Source organism: Equus caballus, chromosome 9, assembly GCF_041296265.1.
Source record: "Equus caballus isolate H_3958 breed thoroughbred chromosome 9, TB-T2T, whole genome shotgun sequence".
In the NCBI taxonomy this organism is placed as follows: domain Eukaryota; kingdom Metazoa; phylum Chordata; class Mammalia; order Perissodactyla; family Equidae; genus Equus; species Equus caballus.
The window spans coordinates 25018202-25041966 of record NC_091692.1 but is presented as its reverse complement, the minus strand read 5'-3'; the positions used below and the strand labels follow the sequence as shown (position 1 = coordinate 25041966).

At 42.9% G+C, this 23765-nt stretch overlaps 1 protein-coding gene and 2 long non-coding RNA genes across 5 annotated transcripts in view; 2 read left to right on the top strand and 1 right to left on the bottom strand.

Moving 5' to 3' along the window:
• TOX (thymocyte selection associated high mobility group box) overlaps positions 1-1737 on the bottom strand; it is a 291760-nt gene extending 290023 nt beyond the window's left edge. Inside the window, exon 1 of one of the 3 annotated variants that reach the window (XM_023648557.2) lies at positions 1306-1737. In XM_023648557.2, the coding sequence (XP_023504325.1) occupies positions 1306-1407 (102 nt within the window). In that variant the 5' untranslated portion in view covers positions 1408-1737. Of the gene's footprint in view, positions 1-51; positions 371-1305 lie in introns of those variants that run through there. The other 2 variants (XM_023648558.2, XM_070221517.1) reach the window with 2 other exon arrangements.
• LOC138915389 (uncharacterized) lies at positions 1637-21706 on the top strand. The gene is made up of 3 exons (XR_011421276.1): positions 1637-1718; positions 10330-10379; positions 21572-21706. It is a non-coding gene; the product is annotated as an uncharacterized lncRNA (long non-coding RNA).
• LOC138915390 (uncharacterized) lies at positions 2516-3271 on the top strand. The gene is made up of 3 exons (XR_011421277.1): positions 2516-2611; positions 2713-2780; positions 3141-3271. It is a non-coding gene; the product is annotated as an uncharacterized lncRNA (long non-coding RNA).
• Positions 21707-23765: the final 2059 nt, after the last annotated feature.

The following is a 23765-nucleotide window of genomic DNA, read 5'->3' as shown; positions in this document are numbered from 1 at the left end:
TCGGTTGCGTGGTGGGGAGCCCCGGGGCTGAGGATGCAGCGCGCTAAATACCTCTGTATCACGTAAAAAAGCTGTTTGATGATGACTCGCCACCGGGCAAATGTTAGGAGTTCCAACGATTTATCCAGTGGAATTCACCAAGGGGCCAACACGGAATTGCTTGCAGGGGGTAGTGAGAATCAGGCAGGTTGACCACGAAGCAGGAGCTAGGCGTCTAAACGGCTCGCCCCGCGTTTCAGAGAACTCAATTCTCCCTGCCGACGTTGACCAGGGGGGACTGCTTAGACGCGTCCAATAAGCCCGAGGTGGGGACGGCCGTGGCCCTGCGGCTGCTCTCCGATGCCGGTCCCCGCGCGTCCTCCCTCTCTAGGCTGAGAGTTCGAGAATCCCCGCCAGTAACCCCCTCCCTGCGCACCCCGACAGTTCTAGCCTTGGCAGGAGAGGAGCTCCGGAGCCCCGGCCGGCGCCCACACCGAGGGCCACCGGCATGGTCAGCCTCGCCCCAGTTCCCCGCGGCCTTGGCACCGGGGGTCACCCGACTGTGGGTACAGCCCAGCCTGGGACCCTGCTCCAGCCCCCGGCCGCGTGCGGGAGCTTTGGACGTGACTGCGGCGCGCTCGCCCAGCTCCTAACAAACTTGTGATTTCCGCGCGCACCCCCCAAGCGGGAGCTGTCCCCCAGCCCCGGCCGCCCCGCTACACCCTGGCCGGCAGACCGGCGTCCGAACACCGGGCCCGGGCGCCCGAACGCGTTTGGGCAAACAAAAGAGTTGTGGAGTAATTTTCCTGGTGGGGGGCGGAGGCGTCTCCCGGGTCCCTGCACCCCGACTCCCGACTGCTCCCCTGGCAACTAATCCGGGCAGGGAAGCGGTGCCACGAGCCCCCTCTGCCCGCGAGAAGGAGGGAGGGAGAAGGGGAAACTGGAAAATCAACTGAATTCTCTTACTCTCTGCCTCCGTTCCCGGACCCCAGACACACCCCCAAAGTATTCCCTGGTTTTCTCTTAATTTTTTTAAACGCCCCCCGGCAAACCTAGGCAGGGCTCCTTAGTCGCGAACAGCAGGAAGGAAAGAATCCGAGCAAATCGTGTCACTTTCCGCACAACCGCGGTGTTTGGCAAACCCCCGGAGCTGCTGCACAATATTTACTACCGAAGCGCACGCAGGGCTTAGCGGGCTGCGAGCCGAGCGCGCCCGGGACCGGCCTCCGCCGACCGGCCCCGGCCGCCGAGCTGGCCCGGCCGCCGCCGCCCCCCTCCCAGGATCAAGCAGCGAGAACACGGTGGAAACAAAAGCAGAGCGTTCACCTTGTTGCAATAGTAGGGGTCCAGGCAGGGAGAAGGTCCCAGACAGGGAGCGTCGGGCGCAGCGGCGGGCTGGGCTGGAGGTGGATAAAATCTTACGTCCATTTCACTCTCACATCAAGCAACTCCTTTTCTTTTCCTTTTTTAAAAAAGTGCTCGGCAAAACAAGCTTACACGGAACAGAGAGAGGTGTCTGGACTCAGGAGTAAAAGAAACACCTTCCTTCCCTCACATCCGTTTGTGGTTTGTTTAAGAAGAAGAGGAGAAAAAAAAAAGAAAAAAAAAAAAAAAAAGAGGGGGGAAAAGCGCTCAACTCTCCCCCAAGCCGCGGCGCGCACCCGTCGGCGCCGAGCGCGCAGCCTGCTCCGCCGCCGCCTCCCGGCCCCGCCGCCACCGCCGCCGCTGCCGCCGGGCAGGTAACTTCATGCGCTCATTGTCCCCCCGCCCGCCCCCCCATCCCCGCCTCCCGCGCCCCTCGCCGCCCGGCACACGCGCTCGCGCTCGGGCTCTAGGTCCTGGGCGTTTTATTGGAGTATCTGAGTTGCTCTGCTTTTAGTTTATTTTCTCCACCTTGGAGGCCTGGGATGGGGGGAGGAATGAAGAAGGGGACAGGGCGAGAGTAGGGGGTGAGCGTCCCGGGCCGGGCCGGGCGGGGTAGGGTGCGCGGCAGGACGCGGGCTGCTCGCAGCCCAATGGCTGCGGCTCGGGGCCGGGGGCGGGAGGAGGGAGGAGCGGAGAAGGAGAAGGAAAGCGCGTCCGGGCCCGGGCCGAGGCGGCGGGACCCCGGGGAGCCTCAGCTGTGCCGGAGCCGCACTCCTCCGGGCCAGCGCGTCGCACACAAAGGGGCTGGTGAGCCTGAACCACCGGCCGCTGCGGGGCACGGCGGGGAGCGCGCGGCCAGGGGGCGCTGTGGCGCACCCCGCCCCGCAGCCCCGCCCCCGGGCCCGCCCCGGCCCCACCCCGCTCCTGCCGCCCCCTTCGCGGCGCTCCCCACCCCTGTCTGTATCCCCCACGGCTCCCTCGGCGCCTGTCCTGCCACCCCTACTTCCAACCCCTGCTGCAGGTGACTGTTGCACGCAGTGCGGCTCCTGGGGGCTGGGAACCAGCAGGGAGCGCGAACCCTCCGTGTACTCTGAGTGGGCTACTATCCCAGGGCCGGGAGCGGACTGCAGCATGTGAATGGGTCCTAAGAGTCGCTTCCCTCCTGTTGCTGGCTCCTGTTTCCAGTCCTCATGTGCCCGTGATCCGTGCCCACTGAAGGGTTTGCGAAGGCCTGGGCTGCCTTAAGGACTCGCAAAAGACCCCTGGGGTAATTCAAAGGGTAAATAAGAAAACAATTTTCATCACACACAATCGGGCAAACACGTGAGCTTGCTAGTTTCCCCTTATGGGACTCTAGTTTTTTTATAGTTGGAAGCCCAGTATGCTCTTGGCGGTCCACGGAAGACCTGGAACGAGCCTCCCCATTTCTCTGTTCGGTAAGTGGGGTCAGGAGACCTCCAGTCATGTCTTCCCACTTTATCTCTCAACCCCTGAAATTTGCAACTTCTTGCCCCCGGTGGTTGGGAAAGTTTAGTGTATCTTGCCCACTGTCCAACAGATTTATCCCCAGGGCCTCTGTCTTTGGAGGGAAGACCGAGCGGGAGTGGGTGATATTTACCATCCTGGGAAGGAGCAGCCCCGCACGCTAGGGCCCAAGACCCTGCAAAGGAGGCTGGAAGTACTTCATCTGTTCCACTTGTTTCTGGGGCCAAGGAGGATACTAATAACATTTTGCCACTCCACACAACCTTCTAGTGCAGGTTGATTGTCGACTGCTCTATGCAACTTTCCCACAGCTATGTTGCCTCCTCTGCGGTTGAGAGCACAAGTCCCATACAAGCAGAGAGATCGGGGAAAAGATCTAAGAAGACAACATAAGAAAGGATAAAATTGACATCATTGGGTGTCCGTACATGGCTCCTTTAGGAACATTTCGTTAAGATGCTTTGTACTCCTTACATCCTTTTTCTCTTAAGCTGCTGTTTTCTTTCTTCCTTTCATCATTTTTCTAAGTAGCAAAAATCCAGCTTCCTCCCTACCCCAAGATTTGACATGGTGGAGATTGGTGTAGGGAGAGGGAGCAGTGAGAAAAAAGAATTCCTCTCCACTGGATTCAGAAAAGCCTCCATAGTCATAGGTCCGTCAAGCCACAAAATAAAAGTAAGAAATAGAAAATATGTTCTTTCTCGTAATAAAGTTCTTTATAATAAAATTTAAATGAAGTTTTGTGGTTTGTAACATCAGAGTTCAAAATTAAATTGTGGATGCTAAAATGTGCCTTATGTATTTCCTTCCACAATTAAAAAAAAAATAACCCTTTTAGGGTTAAACATTCCTAAACTTAAATTTCTGTCGTCAATCCAGCATTTATTACAACATATTACATAGTTCAAAATTCAATTTGTAATACCTTCATTAGAGTCCATAATTGATTTCTATGTGATGGCCCTGTAAACATCAGGAACATGAAATGGTTTAGGGCGGGAACAATATTGTTATCAACATCTTGAGACCTGAGGGAAGAAAATGATGTCTCCACTTTGCTCCACCTACCTACCACTTTCCTCTGTCTTGAGGAAGAACCCAAAAGCATGGTATCTGTGTGTCCCTCTACTTAATCAAGGGCCTGGTTTCTTCCATGAGCTGTGTGTAGAGTCGAAGTGATACGTTTGTGTATGGCGTGGTGTGATGGGGGAATGTGAGCTGTTAAGAAGAAACGCTCTTGGGGCCGGCCCTGTGGCCCAGTGGTTAAGTTCAAATGCTCCACTACGGCGGCCCGGGTTTCGCTGGTTCGGATCCTGGGCACGGACATGGCACCACTCATCAGGCCACGTTGAGGTGGCATCCCACGTGTCACAACTAGAAGGACCCATAACTAAAATATACAACTATGTACTGGGGGGATTCGGGGAGAAAAAGCAGAAAGAAAAAAAAAAGAAAGAAAAAAGATTGGCAACAGTTGTTAGCTCAGGTGCCAATCTTTAAGGAAAAAAGAAGATTGGCAACAGTTGTTAGCTCAATGGCTAATCTTTAAAATAAAAAAAAAACTTGTCTATTTAAAAACAAAAAAAGAAGAAACGCTCTTAACTCTATAATCATTCATACATGGAGAGTAGACCATGAAGGTCAACAGCGGGTGGGAATGAAAATGGAGTTAATGATCCATCATGCCTACGTGATGCGGTCTCCATAAAAATCCCAAAAGCACAGGGTTCGGAGAGCTTCCGAACACATGGAGGTGCTGGCTGAGCCGTGAGCCCTGACAGGGCATGGAAGCTCCCTGCCCCTTCCCGCATACCTTGTCCTACACATCTCTTCCATCTGGATGTTCATCTGTATCCTTTATCGTATCTTTTTATAATAATCTGGTAAATAGTAAGGAAACAGTTTTCTTGAGTTCTGTGAGCTGCTCTGGCAAATTAGTTGAACCTGAGAAAGGGGTTGTGTAACCTCTGATTTATAGCTAATGGGTCAGAAGTGCAGCTAACAACCTGGACTTGTGATTGGCATCTGAAATGGGGGTTTGGGGACAGTCTTGTGCCACTGAGCCCTTAACCTCTGGGATCTGATACCATCTCCAGGTAGGTAGGGTCAGAATTGCATTAAATTGTAGGGCACCCAGCTGATGTCACAGAATTGCTTGGTGTGGGAAAAACCACCACACATCTGGTGTCAGAAGTGTTGTGAGTGTGGTAATAGTGTGAGAAGAGAAGAGAAACACAGGAGGAGGACTGGGTTTTTCCCAACTTAGGTGGAAATGTGAGCTGTTGATAAAAACAAAAAGCTCTCAACTCCACTCATACATAGAGTAAACCATGAAGATCATCTCAGTGGGATCTGAAAAAATACTCGAAAATGCTCCACCCAAGGCCTGTCATATACTGAATGGGTGTACTTCTACCAAGAAAAACTAGGGGAAAGTTGAATAGCTAACCTTTGAGTAAATCTTATTAATTTAGAAAATAAAATAGTAGAGAGGCATTGTACTACTTTTCAATTGCTGGGACATTCAACTCCATATCATGGGTAAGTGTCGCCAGTTATCGCGGTGCATTCATTCCTTCCTTTGTACATTATTCAACAAAGGCCTATGAGCAGGACAAAGCACTATTATATGCATTGCGTATAAACTGACGTATAAAAACAAATTACTTGCAACAGATTCTGAGTTAGATGTGTTTATAGTCTTCTAGAGCAGTTATTTCCAACCTTGTCTGGTCAGTGGAGTCACCTTCGAAGCTTGGAGAAAGACTCATGCCTGGACCCCGCCCCCGTACATTCTGATCCCATTCATTTAGAGTAGGATCTGGATGTAGCAATTTTCCAAACCTCTCCAGAGGTTTTAAATTTCAGGAAAGGTTAAGAACCACTGATCTAGAAGGAAAGATAAGATGGGCACAAAGGGAATATTAAAAGCACGAAATTTTCCTCAATAAACTTTACTGGCTGGATTGCTATTTTGTAGTGGATCTCACAAGGGGACACTGAAGCTCACCGCTCGCAGGACCCCATCACCTGCACTGCCCTTTTAGATGGATTCACCAGTTACTCTGACTAAACATGAATGAATTGTTGTGTAAGTTTAAATTACAATTTGGTCATCTGAACCAGGAACATTATATACTCTTATTACCAGAAAATATGTGACTATGAACAAAACATCTCCTTACTAATATTGATGTAATAATATCAATAACTACAATGTATAAAATGCCTACTAGGTCCTAGACCTGTTCCTAATTTCTTTACATTAAATTTCACTGTCTCATTTCATTTTACAAATTACTTTGGAAACCTTAACCAGTAATTACAAACCACGCTTACCATTTGATTTTGTTCCCTAAACATTACCCATCTTCATTTTAATTATAGTTTCATAAATTATTGTGTTTCAAATTTGTGGTTGTTTTCATTGACCACATTTTATGTTTACTGATCGTTTGCACTATGTAGGTAAGTCCTAATCTTGTAGTAATGTCTCCAAATTACAGACAGAATATGTTACTTTAGGAAAAATATCCTCTAGACAGTTAATCCTATCCATGATTTATGGGAGTCTTATAAAAATCATTCAACAAAAAAATGGCACTTCCTGCGGGGCATCTTTTGTTAGATTTTGGAGTTAGTTTTTCTCTAACGGTAGAAGCCCTCTGTATATTGACTATGAGAATGAAACATCTTAGAGAGGGATTTATTTTGAAATGCCAAATGTTCAAACTAAAATCAAAGCTTGCCATCTTTTATAGCTAAATTGGTATTCAGTCTTTCACTGGCCTCTTCGTTAAGGGTGAGCTTTGCAGTAAAGCCGATGCCCCAGTCTCTCGTGTAGAAGAAAGTCTCATTCTAGTTAAATGCTATTTATCTGATACCTCATATGGGCCGCCTTATATTAAAGGTGACTTGTTATGCATATGTATCCGGGTTTACCTTCCTAGCGAGGTTTTGGGGTGAAATAGCTGTTTCCTTAGAACCTAACCAACACTGAGTTCTACACATTTTGGAGGTTTGAAAAACATCTTAATGAAAGTTTTGATGGGAAATGTTTACATTTTCTCAATTTACCAGTTGGAATTTACTGTTGTCCAGAGTTGTTTAATATTTTTCTAAAGTAATTTAAATGTAAACTAGAATAATGTGTAATATGTAATATAACGCACCAGGAGAACACAGAGGACTGAAGTTTCTTTCCTGGGGAAGACTGGTGAGAAATGACTAGATTGTAAGGCTTTCAACTAGAAAATAAAGGATTTTAGAATGATGAGGAAAGTTTGAAGGAAGTGATATAAGGTCCACAGATACCTCACATGGTACTAAATGACTCATAAAATGCAGTATTTTTTACATAATATGGGAAGTATGCCATACTTGTGCGTCTCACCATTGAGTGTGGTACAGTACTTTGATCTTCAACAATATACAACATTTGGGGCATAATAGCTATAATAGGACTATTCAGCTATTTTACACAGCAATAATCCAGTCCTCTCCATCAGGATAAACTGTGAGGACAAATCCTTTCAAAATCAGAATTAGTTCCTTGTAGGAGAGTGAGGCTACAATTATCCGTTAAATAGGAGCAGCTGCAACATGGTATCGGCCCGGAGCGTGGCAGGGAAGTGTTTTTCCAATGCAATTAAATGGATTTTTTTTAATGCAAACTAATATTCTATAAAAAGTCAATTGGAAGGTGAGTAGGTGTGGAATTGCTGAGATGAAAGGAACAATCATTTTGCTTACCTGGACTCAATACTCCTGCCTTGGTAAATGCTATTTTGGTGAAAATGGATAATCAAGGCTCATCTTTCCAGTGAAGTGCGTTCCAAAAGGGAACCAGAGCAACACAAAGAAAAGATAATTCTGGTTGACTTGTACGCTCTGTGTCTTATTTTGAACTATGTTCAAAGCTATGTTGTGTTATTGTTGTTTTTCAAAGAGATATGATGAGTCAACAGCAACACTTCAATTTAAACAGGAAAGGTAACACTTGGCTGGAAAAATATAAATATAACTCGTAGGACTTATACTAGTCAGCGCCTACATCCAGAGTGAGACAGAGCAGGATGGCAACTTAGTTTTTTACCACAGAGATGATTAAAGGATTGGAAAATAAGACCTTTAAGAAAGATTAAAGGACCTGTCTAGAGAGGGCAATCCTTGGAGGCAATGTAATATCTCCAAATCACGTGTCTCAAGAGTTCTTTCACAAACAAGGAGAGAGCATCTCCGCTGAAGATACGACGTGAGGAATTGGGTGCAATACTAGATATTGTGGATTTAGTCACACACGAAAAAGATGTTCCCCAGTGACCTTGAATGTATTGCCGGAGGAGAGGGTGGGCTGTCCACGGGACTGAATTTAAAATCTCTTCAACCCAATGGAAGTTTGTCAAGTCACCCATCCACCCACTGGCACCCCTCCTTTTCTTGAAATATGCCTTCCTTATATAAGATCCAATAGGCAGAGGGCTCCAACTTAGCTCTAATTATCTAAAGGGTTTCTGTGCTCATAAATTTTGGCTAACATAAAGTGAAGTTCATCTGGCCAATGAAGCAAGGATCTCTTGTAATTCTTGGAAGTCTAAAACTGCTTTCTTTTATATTAGATCTTGTTCCTGAGTATTTTCAAGGACTTTGGTTACAAGGTAAAATAGCAAACATCTGATTTTGCAGGCAAAATTTAAGATATGACATGAAAGTAGGAATTAAAATATTTAATACATGTTTAGATGTTACTTCAGTAAAAAGCATACCTCACGCAATAGGAATGTTCTTTTAGGATGATCTCAGAGCCAAAGATGAAAGGGAAGGAATCGTCCTGATTTATCATAGTATATTTTAATGTGCAGCCTTCAATTCACTAATTCAAAAGTCACACATTTTTAAGACAGCAAGAGACTCTTCAGCTCCCATTCAAGCTGGTAGTAGCTGCTGAATTCGTACTCCTCCAGTCAAATCTTCCAGGGTAAGACTACGTAAGCGACTCTACCCTCACCCTGCCCACTTTCCCCATGTAGTCCCTGATCTCTGCCCTGATTAGGTACTCACTGCTTCCTGCCACTAGAAATCCACTTATGCTTGATCTTGGCATAATACAATTACCTGTTGTTTTTTTTTCTTGAGGACGAGTAGCCCTGAGCTAACTGCTGCCAATCCTCCTCTTCTCGCTGAGGAAGACTGGCCCTGAGCTAACTTCTAAGCTGATCTTCCTCTGCTTTATAAGTGGGATGTCTACCACAGCATGGCGTGCCAAGTGGTGCCACATCCGCACCTGGGATCCGAATCAGCGAACCCCGGGCCGCTGAAGGGGAACATGCAAACATAACCTCTGCGCCACCAGGCGGGCCCCACAATTACCTGTTTATCCATGTATTGTTTTAATGTTTCCATTTCCTTCCTAATGGCGTTCCAATACGTCTATCTGTAGTAATGTGTTTGATGCTGATTCTAACCTCCTAGAGGGAAGGGACAGAATCTCTTTGAATAGGACTGATGGCCCCCATGTAGCATAAATTTCTTAAAATGTGCTGTTTGCAAGATGACAACTTAGCATACTTTCCCTTGGTCTCAGAAAGAGTTAATGTAGGAAGCTACTGGTAAAGATTCAAGATGTCATAATGTGTAAACACCTCCACTTCATTAAGATAAGTGGGGAAGAGTTATAATAGTATTATATTCTCGATGTTACCTCGTCTGTTTTATTGTGGCCTAATATCACTTTATTTATTTATTTATTTTTAGAAAGATTGGGCCTGGGCTAACATCTGTTGCCAATCTTCCTCATTTTGCTTGAAGAAGATTGTCACTGAGCTAACATCTGTGCCAATCTTCCTCTATTGTATGTGTGATGTCACCACAGCATGGCTTGACAAGCAGTGCTAGGTCCGTGCCCAGGATCCAAACCTATGAATGCTACAGAAGCAGAGCGTGGGAACTTAACCACTCGGCCACAGGACTGGCCCCTCTAATATCACTTTTAATTAAGGAAGCCATCATTAAAGCTCTATATGTTAGGTGTTTCATGTAACAATATGTGTTAGTCGTTATCCCCCCACCCTTGGCTGCTTTACCCATTTATGTTTTCTGTTTAGCCTCTATAAGCATTTATCGCCTTTTAGAATAGAAATTAGCCAGAGAGTGAATGAAGAAAATAGCAGTTAAGCAGATGGAAGAACATGAACAAAGTCAAAAAGGCTTCAAAGACAAAGAAAAGTTTGAGAACAACCAGAACAAGCAATGGGGTATTTGCTGTAGTTTTGAAGGTGCTGAAGTGGGGGCAGCGGAAGGAGGGAGGGAGAGAAGCAGCGAGAGGAGGCACAGAGAGGGAGTCTGGAGCACTGAAACTTGTTGTGACTAACTGGGAGCTGCAACTTTATCCTGAGGAGGGTGGGGGGTCTTGAAGGACTTTAATGTTGGACCTGACTCGGATATATTTGTATTATAAAGTTTTATGGACAATTGGATTTTCATGTACTATTTCTATTACAGTAAGGATTTCATGAGCAATTGCAAGAATTCATCACTAAAGAAAAGACCAGGTACTCTTTTCTCTGAGATTTTGTTAATCTGCCATTTTAGTAGCTGTGGTAAATAACTGTACCCAGAAAAATACTCAACTGCACCATGCGACCCTCTGTGGTCTACTCATCTCTCCAGTCTTGTCTTTTGCCACCCTCACAATCCCCCTCCCCTCAGCTCCAACCTCAGCATCTCAAATTACAGCAAATAGCAAACTCCGGGGATGGGGACGGGACCACAGTCCCTTACTCTCCATTCTGAACTTCAAAAAGCTCTGAAAAGTTGAAGTTGTTTCATGACACATTTGGCAGAACAATAGCAGGCAACGTCTAATCTGAACTGACAAGAGGCTCTAGATGGAATTTATTGATCCTACTTAGTGAATATTCTATATGTTTTGCTGCAAAAATGGTGCTGTGTTTGATTATGGGGTGCTACCCCGAAGCCTGCATCAAGGGGCTTTTATGTAATACACTGTATAAGATTTCAAAAATTCGAAAATTGTGAATTCCGAAACCCATTTGGCCTATGGGGTCTCAGATAAGAGATTCTGGACTTGCACTCGTAGTAACAGGCTCAAGATGATTTCTTTTGAAGCAAATCCATTGAGGAAAAATTTACCTACAATAACTCATTAATTTTAAAGGTTCAACTTGATGAGTTTTGAGAAATGTATATATTTGTGAACCACCACTGCAATCATATACAGAACATCTCTATCAGTTCCAAAATTTCCTTTGGGCCCCTTTGTAGTCAATCTTCTCCTCCAGCTCCAGTCCCCAGAAACCTCTGCGCCACTGGACCAGCCCCAAGCCTGCTCCTTTTCATTGCAGGGTAATATTTTCATTATGAATATAACACAATTTTATTTATCCACTCACTGGCTGACGTGGTTACCTTCCAGTTTTAACTACAGTCATGCATTGCTTAATGACAAGGATATGTTCTGAGAAATGCATCATTAGGCAATTTTGTCATTGTATGAACATAGAGTGTACTTACACAAACCTAGATAGTATAGCTTACTACACACCTAGGCTATATGGTACTAATCTTATGGGACCACCGTCGTATATGCGGCCCATTGTTGACTGAGATGTCATTATGTGATGCATGACTGTACTATGCATAAAGATGCTATGAAAATCCAAATACAAGTACTTATTTGGACAATGTTTTCATTTCCTTTGGGTAAATATCTGGAAATGTGACTGCTAGAATGTATAGTAAATGCATATTTAAAGATTTTATTTTTGTTTTCCTTTTTCTCCCTAAAGCCCCCCAGTACATAGTTGTATATTCTTCGTTGTGGGTACTTCTAGTTGTGGCATGTGGGACGCTGCCTCAGCAGTGCCATGTCTGCGCCCAGGATTCGAACCAAGGAAACACTGGGCCGCCTGCAGCGGAGCGCCCGAACTTAACCACTCGGCCACGGGGCCAGCCCCAGTAAATGCATGTTTAAATTTATAAGAAACTGTCAAACTGATTTCAGGAAGGCATGAGAGATTTGATTGCCCCAAATCATTGCCAACAGTTGACATTGTCAGTCTTTTAAAGTTTGGCTATTCTAGTGGGTTTTGCTAATGACTAACAATGTTGAACATATTTCCACATGTTTGGAACTAGTATATCTTCTTTGATGCAGAGTCTGCTAAAGCTTTTGCCTTTGTAAGTTTGACTTGTTTGTCCACTTATTACTGGGTTGTATGAATTCTTTATATATTCTGAATGCACGTCCTTTATCAGACTCAACAAAAAAAGCGACTAAAACTAATAGGTGAGTTTAGCTAGGTTGTAGGATACAAGCTCAGTGTGAAAAAATAATGCTGTTTCTATAAACTAGCATCAAACATTTGGAAATTCAAAAAAACATTATTTATAATAGCATCAAAAATATGAAACACTTGGGTAGAGACTCCGCAAAATTTATACAAGACCTGTACACTAAAAATTGCAGAAGAATGCTGAGAGAACGCAGACCTCAATAGGTGGAGAGCTACACCGTGTTCATAGGAGGAGGGCCTTAATATAGTTAAGATACCGTTCTGCCTGAAATGAAATCCCAATAAAAAATCCTAGGATTTTGTTGAAAATAGAAGCTTACTTTAAGATTTTTATGGAAATGCAAAGAACCAAAACAATTTTGAAAAAGAATAAAGTTACAAGAATTACACTACAGGTACTTGATTTTAAGACATACTCTAAAGTTACAGTAATGAAGACCACATGATATTGACATGAGGATAGACATGTAGATCAACTGAGCAAAACAGAAGTCTGGAAATAGACTCATAAATATGTGGTTAATTGATTTCCAACAAAAGTACTTGGGTGATTCAATGGGAAAATGATAGTTTTTCAACAAATTCTGGTGGAACAATTTGATACATATGTGCAAAAATAAACTCTTACTTTATACCATATACAAAAGTTAACTCTAAATACAGCACAGACTTAAATCTCAGAGCTAAAACTATAAAAATGATACAAGAAAGTATAGGGTAAAATTGTGACTTGGATTAGACGCTCTTCCTTAGGACAGAAAATGCAATATGATAAATTGAATTTTAGAAAAATTTAAAACTTGCTTTCCAGGAGAAACTTAATAAAATGAAAATACATTCCACAGGCTGGGAGAAAAATGGCAAGTGACTTGTAACCCTCTCGTTTGTAATACTTCTCTGCCCTTGTTCCAGCTGTTTCCTCTGCCCAGCATCCCCTTTGCCTTGGTCCTCCCATGGAGAGCTCCTATTTCTCTTTAGACTCAAGTCAGGCATCAGGTCATCATTTTCATTAGGAAGGCTTTGCACATCCTCCAACTCTCACATTCCAGACTGATCATAAGATCTAGCACATTCTACCTTCCCGGTCAATTTACATCTCTGTTTTCTATAATAACCATTTAGCTCCTTGAGGTCAAAGACAGTGTTTTTTTACATTTTGTTGGGTTCTTGGTCTAAAGAACACTCACCTTTTCTATACCCCCAACCCATCTCCCTCAACAAAATCAACTTTGATTTTGCCTCCCCTTCCAAATATGGCTCCATCTCCTTCTACCCCATTGTTACTAAACTTCTTCAATTAATTCTCTTTCTCTTCTTCTTTACCCTACCCATTTATTCTTCAACCCACAGAAATCTGGGCTTCTGCTCCTGAAGTATTTTTTATTGAAACTTCTAAGATTTTCACTGAATTTATACCTGTCCATTTCACTGGGCACTCTTTATTCTTCACCTTATTTGATTTTCTTGGAACCTTGAAAAATGGTTCTCCATTGGATTTCGAAACCTTTGAGTTAAGGAATTCTGCCTTGTTTGTCTTTGTGGATAGACAGCCAGGGAGCACCCACATGGAGGGAACAAACAGGTAGAGAATGCAGCATGACAATAAGCAGAGAAATGGAGGGAACATGGAGTCATAGATTCCAAGGAAGAGAGCATTCCAGGAAGGAATGGTGGACATTCATTTATTCTCTCACTCGGTTGATCATCCTTTTAACGAACACCACTTGAATGCTCACTATATGCCAGGCACAGTGCGAGACTCCAAATCCACAAAAGCCTTTCTACACACTTTCCTGGATGGTCATCTGCTTCCATAGCTCCCACTACAGCTTATCTTTCAATCCCTCTCAAGTCTATGCCCCTTTCCTGTTTTTTGAGTCGCAGGTGCCTATTTCCAACTGTCTACCAGCTATATCTGCCTATATTTCTTCACTCACTCAAACTCAGCATGTACACATAAATCTTGATAAATATAATACATATATAAATCATTTCCTCCTGGAATACATATCTCATTTAATAGTTATACTCAATACCCATGGTTAACCATGGCGCTCATCGTTTCTCATTTCTCATCTGGACTATGCTGTAGCCTCCCACTGGGTCTCCTTAACTACAATCCGGCATCAATAGACTCACCATAACTATCAATCTAAAAGACACTTCAAGCACACCATTGCCCTGCTTAAACACCCCCGACAGCTTTCTGATACCCAAACACACCAATCATTCGCTCTCTTGCAAATAGCCAAATGTGCTTGTCTTATTTTCAAACATTTGCACCTACTGTTCCCTCCATCTAGGAAGAACATCCTCAGTACCACATATTCACATGAGAGCCCCATTGCCTTCAAGACTCAAATCAAATATTACTTCAGCAAAGGCCGGTTAAGCCCTGCTTCCCTCCACAGGCACGCTGTGCATTCCTTCATTACTGTATTGTAGTGATTTGTTTATAAGCTTTTCTTCTTCTGTTCTAGATAATATCTCAATCATCATTCTACTTCTAACATCTGGTATAGAAACAAGTACAAAAAGCTGGTTATGAAAGGGCAAGTTTTTTCTGATTTTGATGTGACCAGCTTCTATTAGGTGTTATTTGGGAATAGTGTCATATTTTTTATGGTGAATACAGTATTTTAAAGAAGATTTAGGCACTTCCTTAGCAGTGGTTTATCTCTGCCTCAGAGAAAACCAGAATGAGTTTTTTAATAAAATGATTGAAAAAGTACACTGAATCTTCAATTTAATTATTTCAATTCCTGCAAAAAAGGTCTTTCAGAGAGGCTGCCGCTTGGTAAAAGGTGATAAAGTTCCAACACATTCTTAAAAATTGTAAGTTAATTTATAAATTTCTATTCAAAGTTTAATCTTCTATTTTCACATAAGAAAACTCATAAAGTTGCTTCCTATTGATTTAGTATCTTTGCATCTAGAGTTTAAGCCAGTATTTAATCTCTTTCTAGAAGCTTCCAGAGGTGCTTGGTATATATCAGTGAATGTTGCCCATTTTTATTGCTTTTGGAGTTAAGTAAGGACTCCACACCTGTCATTCCAGACCCCAGCTTACATTTCTGGTCTTGTTTCTCTCAATGTTTGTATTTCTGCCAGAGCAGATCACTTCGTATTCTTTTAACGTTCCCTAACTTTTTCTGGCTTATGTGTGTTTGTTCCTAGGCAATGCCCTGCCCCGCCCTCCACTTCCTCCTGTCATTGTCATTACCCTCTTGCTTCCATTCTCAGCCTAACTGCCACTCCTGTCCTGAAACTCCCCCTGGTCCTTCCAACTGGACCAGGTCTGTCCCTGCTCTCATTCCCGGAGCAATTATTGATGGTTCTTTCATGGCACTTCTCAGATTTCCCCTTGTGTTACAGTCATATGTATTTTATGCTATCTCCCTCCCCAATAAGTTTTTGGGGCAGTATTACCATGCCGCTTCATCTCTGAGGCCACTGCAATGCCAAGCACAATTTCTTGAACATAGCAAGTACTCAATTTGTTTAATCGAATTGAATTCAAATCAATTCAAACAGCTTTCTCTTCTCCATGTGTTGACAAAATAATTATAACAAGTTCATAATCACAGTAAGTAGTAGAACTAGGATTTGAACAAGGGTAGTTTACTGCACCCTAAACCCCTGGACCTTGTTGCCTCTACAATAGACAGAATATGTATTCCAAAGTTGTGGGTCCAGCTGTATAATTGGCTCTAATCGCTAAATCACAAAAATTGTCCTAATAAGACTGAACATTTCCTCCCTGACTGTATGGAAAAAAATGCTTTTGTTCCTTCCTTGACATTAGTTTCAAAGAGTGGGAACATATACCTATTTAAGAACATTCCTTTAATAAGTTTATTATGACCTCATCGTCTGTTATCTATCTGAATTCTTTCAGAATCTATAGATAAATATATATAGACATAGAGATATAATCACATTTACAATATACTATTGCCAGCCCTGGTGGTCTAGTGGTTAAGATTCGATGCTCTCATCGCCATAGCCCAGGTTCGTTTCCCGGTTAGGGAACCACGCAACCCATCTGTCAGTTGTCATACTGTGATGGCTGTGCGTTGCTGTGATGCTAAAAGTTATGCCACGGGGATTTCAAATGCCAGCAGGGTCACCCATGGTGGACAGTTTTCAACAGAGCTTCCAGACTAAGACAGATTAGGAAGCAGGACCCGGCCACTCACTTCTGAAAAAATTGACCATGAAGTATGACTAGCAGTGGAGCATTGTCTGATACAGTGCTGGAAGGTGAGAGGATGGTGGAGAAAGACCTAGCATGGTTCTGCTCTGTGTACACGGGGGCGCTAGGTGTCGGAATAGACTCACCAGCACTAACAGCAACAAACTACGTAGGATTGAACATCCCTGATTTGGGGACCTGGACGATTGGGCACTGTTCAATGGCTCCAAGGTGGCAAAGGTGTATTTAGGGCCAGGAATGTGGGATTTGTAATAAGCCTAACTTAGAGCCCAGGGGTTTATTCTGGGTCTTTTGGCTTCAGTAAGCTGGAAGAAGTAAGGGAGCCACAAAACATCTTTTTAATCTCAGCGTTGGGACTTGAGAATTCAAAAAGGGAATCTAAAAAGTAACACTATCTTAATCTATCCCCACATAAAGTAATCACTTGTTCCAATGGAAAGCATTATAGTATTCATTTGCAGAACATGAGAAAGAACTGACAGAAGCTATGAGGCCACCCTGAGTGTCCCTTCTGCCTTTGGGCAGACATTTGAACCTAGTTTTCCTTAGCATCTAGGCTTTTTCTGGGGGACAAAAACATCAGAAATTCTCTTTTACAATGCCCTTTCATAGCTGTGTCAAAATTCTCCTGAATTGCCTGCACTTCTTCCTTATTTGCAGTCAAGTTTACTTTATTTTTACTATTTGATGTTTCAAGTCAATGTGCCGTTCACCACCATCTTCTTGATCGAGAGCTCCCTTTCAGCTCAGCAGCCCTCTGTTAAAAATATCTTAAGTGGGCTTTCTACTTTACAAACCAGTGTACAGTTTCCTTTCTAAAATATTTTGAGAATGTGAGGTTCTGGCAGGATATAGAAACTACAAATCAGATTAAATAACACCCATTGCCAAGTGATCAGACAGAAAAAGAATTGTGCAGAAATAAAAACTGTCGACCATGTTGGCCGCTGCTCTGTGGTCTGTGCTTTGTTGGCTGTCTACTAAGTGGTCCAGTTCCAATGGCGGTGAGCGCTAGCTCCATGGCTGGTTGGAGGAATGTTGGCCTCCTGTTCCAGGCCGAGAAAGATCGCACCAACACAACTTCAGCAAGCAAGTTTGCCCTTATATGTGGTCTTTGGGCACTTGCAAATAAAGGTAGGTCTAAGGCTTCATTTATCTGGATAATTAAATAAGGTAGGAAGAATATATTGAGGAAAATTTCCTTTTTTTCCTCTCCTTTCTGGATGACACTATTTGGCTTTGCTCTCCTTACCTTAGAACTACCCCACGGCAAACAACAATTTCTGTCAAGGGGGAAGAAAACCTGCTTCTATACTCTTGGCTAGTGCATGCTTTCTGGTGATGAGGATGGTGTGGGAATTAGGAGCCCAGGCTCTGGGATCCACCAACCTGGGTGGAAACACAAGTTCCGCTATTTGCCAGACTTTGGGGAGTGAATTCATCTTTTGATGCTCACTTTGTGCATCTATATGACAAGGATGCTAATAAGAGTACAACACATACCTTATGGTAGGGAGACTCACAAAAGCTGTAAAATAGTCATTCTGATCTTCACTGAACACTAAGAGTAGGCACTGGTTTAAACTCCTTATTGTATATTCCTGCTTAACTTCTTACCCCATGAGGTGGGCTTGATTGTTAATACCAATTCATCAGAGAAGACCTTGAGGCACAGAGAGGTATAGCAGCCAAGGAGGGAAGTCCCACAGTAGGAGAGCGCAGGCCGGGATTCCAGCTCTGCAGGTGCGTGCTTCTCCAACACGCAAAACTGTTTTTCAAAGGCATGGCCAAGGCGACTCACGGTGCCTTCAGAGCACATGGATACATGCACACTCAATACACAGAGTGCTCCTGAGCTGAGCTGCAAGGCCCAGGAAGTCATCCAGGATTGGCAAGGGCCTGTAGTTCAACACCTCCCTGTGCAGGTCCTGGGTTGGGTCGTTTGGGAGAACGTGGAGCCCAGAGGCCAGAGATAGGCCCCTGTCACCTTGCTGAGCCTGCTCTGCTCTCAGCTTTTCCTGGAAGCCTAAGTGGGGATCAATTTTCTTTCCCTCTTTTTCTTGCCTAATATTTCTTTATATCACCCTCCCACTACACTATCCTTAAACATCATCAGCCAAACAAATAAAGGAATGTTCCTGAGGCTGCTATTTAAGACCCTGTGGGCAGGAAGGCTCTCATGTATCATAAATAAATAAACATCTCATGTATCAGTTAGATGTGTTTTTTTGGCTCATCTTGTGTTTCAAGATGCTCCACAAATATTGCCGTATTTGTGAAGTCTTTCCTCACTTCCTCTGCCAGCTTGAGAGTTTGTTCCCCTTTTACGATGTCTTCCATATTAGTCACGTGAGTACCCTTCTCAACCAAGAAAGAGACTCTAATCTTCTTGAGGACAGGGACCCTGACTTGCTTATTTATCATGTTATCTTCTGCAGCACCTAGCACAGTGTTTAACAAATAGAAGCTCATGAAGAAATAGAAGAATCTACAGCGTCTGTAAATCAAACCGTCTCCCAAACGATGTCAAAATACAAATGACAGATTGGGAGAAAAATCTTTGCAACTTACACAACAAAGTGTTATTATCCGTAACATACAATTTCTTCAAATTAAAAATAAAATGAGCAACAATTATTTAAAAAATAGATAGGGGCCGGTCCCGTGGCTGAGTGGTTAAGTTCGCACGCTCTGCTTCGGCAGCCCAGGGTTTCGCCGGTTCGGATCCTGGGTGCAGACATGGCACTGCTCATCAGGCCATGTTGAGGTGGCGTCCCACATGCCACAACTAGAAGGACCCACAACTGAAATATACAACTCTGTACTAGGGGGTTTGGGGAAGGAAAAAGCAGAAAAAAAAAAGATTGGCAACAGTTGTTAGCTCAGGTGCCGATCTTTAAAAAATAACAAATAGATAACTGGCACAAATAGTCAGTTTACAGAAGAGTAAAGTCAAAGAAGTGAATAGTCAATAAATTGTGAAAAAAATTCTAATCTTCACTAGAAACAGAAAATGTGAATGAAAATCATTCCCCCAATGTTTTTTAAAGATATAGGGAAAAAACTAAAAAGACTTACTTCTAGCCAAAAAGTGGGGGACAGGGCTTATGTACAATGAGTAGTGTGACGGAGTGTAAAGGCGTTTGAATCATATATTTCATGCGTAATTACATAGTATGTATTAGTTCGCTCGGGCTGCCATAACAAAGTGCCACAGACTTGGTGGTTTAGACAACAGAAATTGATTTTCTCACAATTCTGGAGACTGGAAGTCTGAACTGAAGATGTTGTCAGGAACGGTTTCTTCCGAGGCCTCTCTCCTTGGCTTGCAGATGGCACCTTCTCCCTGTGTCTGCATGTGGCCTTCCCTGTGTCCATGTCTGTATCCTAACCTCTTCTTATAAGGACACCAGCCATACTGTATTAAGGCCCACTCTAATGACCTCATTTTAACTTAATTATTCCTTTAAAGACTTTAGCTCCAAATCCAGTCACATTTTGAAACTAGGGGTTATGACTTTAACATATGAATTTGGGGAGACACAATTCACCCCATAACATACAGATATATAATAAATGTGGATAGATAAACAAATCCAAACCAAGCAGGATAAACTCCAAATTATTAGCAATGTTTACTTTTAGGGTTGGGATGGGATGGATAGTGAGTATTTGTTTCTTTTTACAAATTTAAAAGGTCTGGAGGGGCCAGCCCCATGGCAGAGTCATTAAGTTCATGCACTCCACTTCAGCAGCCCAGGGTTTTGCCAGTTTGGATCCTGGGTGCGGACATAGCAACACTCATCAGGCCATGCTGTGGCGGCGTCCCACATAGCACAACCAGGGGGACCTACAGCTAGAATATACAACTATGTATTGGGGGGCTTTGGCGAGAAGAAGAAGAAAAAAAGGAAGATTGACAACAGATGTTAGCTCAGGTGCCAATCTTTGAAAAAGAAAGAAAAAAGGTCTAGAATTAGGCATGACTTGTTACTTTTTGAGTTTTCCAGGCTTTTCAAATAAAAATAATAAAACGCTAGAAATATCACATACAGAAAACATATCATTATCAGAGACACACTGGCCAGATGTCCATTGGTATTGTTCCTAGTCCTGGACACAGAAGAAAAACTATGCTTCCTAGCTTCTCTTGCAGTTGCACTGGGGCTATGTGACTGAGTTTTGGAGAAAAGAATATGGGTGGAAGAAAATAAGCCACTCAAAGACTTGGCCTTGAAATACCTCCCATTATCTCCTTACCTTAACTCTGCTCTTGGCAGCTTGTTGAATGCAAAGGATTGAGTGAGGCCACTCTCTGAGGTGGCAGAATCACATGGTGGAAGGAACTGGGGTTCCTGAGTAAGTGTGTGGAGGAGAGCTATTCAAGATGGCTGCCTGACGCCATCTGACTTTCTTTGTGTTGAGTCACTGTGTTTCAGGCTTATTTGTTCCAGCAACTGGCATTAATCATTCTGACAGAGATTTCACCAATACTAGCTTCTTTCTATAAAGTATACAGACATACTAGCCCTGGTGGTCTAATGGTTAAGATTCAACGCTCTACTGCCCAGGCCTGGGTTCCTTTCCCAGTTAGGGAACCACACCGCCCATTTGATGGTTGTCATACTGTATTTCATAAATCAGTGGCTGTGTGTTGTTGTGATGCTGAAAGCTATGCCACGGGGATTTCAAATACCAGCAGAGTCATCCCTGGTGGACGGCTTTCAGTGGAGCTTCCACACTAGACAGACTAGGAATAAGGCCTGGCCACCCAATTCCAAAAATGTTGGCCATGAAAACCCTATTAATAGCAGTGGAGCATTGTGTGATACAGTGCTGGAAGGTGAGAGGATGGAGCAAAAAGACCAGGCAGTGTTCCACTCTGCTGTACACAGGGTCATTAGGAGTCAGAATTGACTCGCTAGCACTAACAACAACAAATACAGGCATTAAAGGAATGATCTAGCTATAAGTACTGACCTGGAAAGACACATCACATAAAGTTATCTACATAACGAACTTGGAGATAAATATAGCATGATTTGTTTTTATTAAAGTTACAATTAAGGATGTGGTAAACTTAAGGAGAAATTAGGAAGAATAATATACACAGCTTTATTGTAAACAATTGTTATCTGTTAGGTAGATTTAAAACATAGCCCTAATTCTTCATCTCTCTCTTTTCCATACCCATTGCAATACAACTTTGCAGTTTCTCTTATCAGGAGGTGGAGTCCATTTCCCTATTCCTTAAGTCTGGATTGGTACTGGAATTTGCTTTGGACAATAGAAAATGGTGGAGACTACAGCATGCTAGTTTCAAGCCAAGGACTTAAGACACCTTGCATACATCTCTTCTCCTTTTTGAGCTGTGCCACCACCAGGAGAGCAAGCTCAGGCTAGCATGCTGGAATAGAACAGCCAAGACCAAGAAAGCCGGCTAGAACTGGACAAGCCAGCCCAGCTGAGACCAGAGGGATGGCTAGCCACCCTACAGATTCTTCCCTCTCTCTCTCCATCCTTCTCGCCCTCTCTTCTTCCCTTTATTCTTCTGTTTCTCAATAAATGTAAGATTTTATTTAAAATTGTCCTGAATGGTGTTGGGTACTCTGATAGCTCATCACATCTACCGCAACTAGACCTGTAGCGATTGAGATTAAGAAAGACACTTAGTTCTGGCAACCTACAAAGCAAATGGACTCTCCATGCAGTCAGTGCACTGGGGAAAGCAGTGTAGAAATTATCATAACAAAACACAAATTATTCTCTAAATAAACAAGCTTCTTGGTACACAGTCTACATTTTTCCTGCTTTAAATTTCACCTGATTCTACCATTTGAAGTGGAAATATATCTATTTCCCTTTTGTCCTCTAGTAGTGGTCACAGACAAATGAGATGTGTGCACATGTTTGTGTTCTTGCCTGCAGCATACATGCTCAACTGACCCTCTGTTTCTGGATGTAAAGGGAATGGAGAGGTGTAAAGCTTTTTATCTGGGGTTTGAAGGAACATCCTGGTGGGGATATCACACAATTTCATTGAGATGGCCACCTTTTCACATGAGTGGCCCTCACTAGGATGAGAAATTGTTATGAGAAATAATACAAGATGAAGACAAATGAACGACTGTTCAAAGGGATGGGTCGCTTGGAAAGAAAATTTTTTTAGAAGGAAAAGGTTAATTTCATAAGAATGTGATGAATAAAACTAAGAGAAAAGCTGATGATTTTACCATCATTGTATTAAATTGTAATAGTTCGCTAAATAATATCTCAGAATTCCTTTAGGTGGCAATTAGCAGATCCCTTCCCAGAGATAATGGCAGCAAGCAATGGAGTTGAGCAGGATGTTGGTGCAGAAAATAGTAAGTGCTGAATGGTTTCAAAACAGCCCTGGAGTGGAAGAAAAGCATTAACTGTAAAAGACCCAGATTAAAAATCATTTAAAGTCCAATTTCAATACAGTATTTTCCTTTTTAATAGAAAGCATGAGATTATAAAAAGGCTCATTCTGGTTATTCAAAACGGTGAAATCAAGATCTTTTCTTTTGTACAGCACTGGGTTTACTGAGCAGAAGCCTTCATTTGTCGCTACATTTCCTTGCATCGTTTTGTAATTGTTCCCTTACATGCCAGTTACTCCATGAGTATGGAAATATGCTGGGCTGTTGAGCTAATCCTTAGTTCTAACACAGTGCTATGCTTGGAGTAAGGTTCACAAATATTTTGAGTGAAGAAATGAACAAAGCTGCAAACCAGATAATTAAAATCACCTGATATTCTTACAAGGGAATTGGTTAAATACAGAGCACTCTCAATTAATGTTTAACCTCCCGAGTAATCAGGAAATGCATGTTAAATCATCGATGAGACATCGCTTTTCACCTATCACACACTGCAGTGAATTGTAAATTGCTACAACCTTTCCAGAAAGCAATTTCGCAAAATGCATCAAGAGCCCTAAAAGAGTTCATACCCTTTGTCAGGATAATAACACATCCAAGAATCTATTCTAAGGAAATAAACAGAGATACAAAGAGTTTTATACAAGGATATTAGTTGTAGCACAATTTATAACTGAAAAGTATTAAGATTTCTGAGATCTTAATGTCTGAAAACAGCAGTTAGCTAAATTATGCTACATTTCTATGATTGAATGCTGTGGAAACAATAATAATCACATGCTTGAAGAACATTTAATGACGTGCAGAAAAGTTCAAGTTAAGTTTTGTGTTCTGGGTGTGTGTGTGTGTGAAAGAGAAAGAGAGAGAAAGACGTTTAGAAAACTTCTCCTAGTAGAGGCAAAAAAGAAAAAAAGAGGACAGCTGTATAATATACACAAACAGAAATATTTTTAATGCATGATGGAGCTTCTGCAAAAGATAAAGGATTCTGGGCCATCCTGG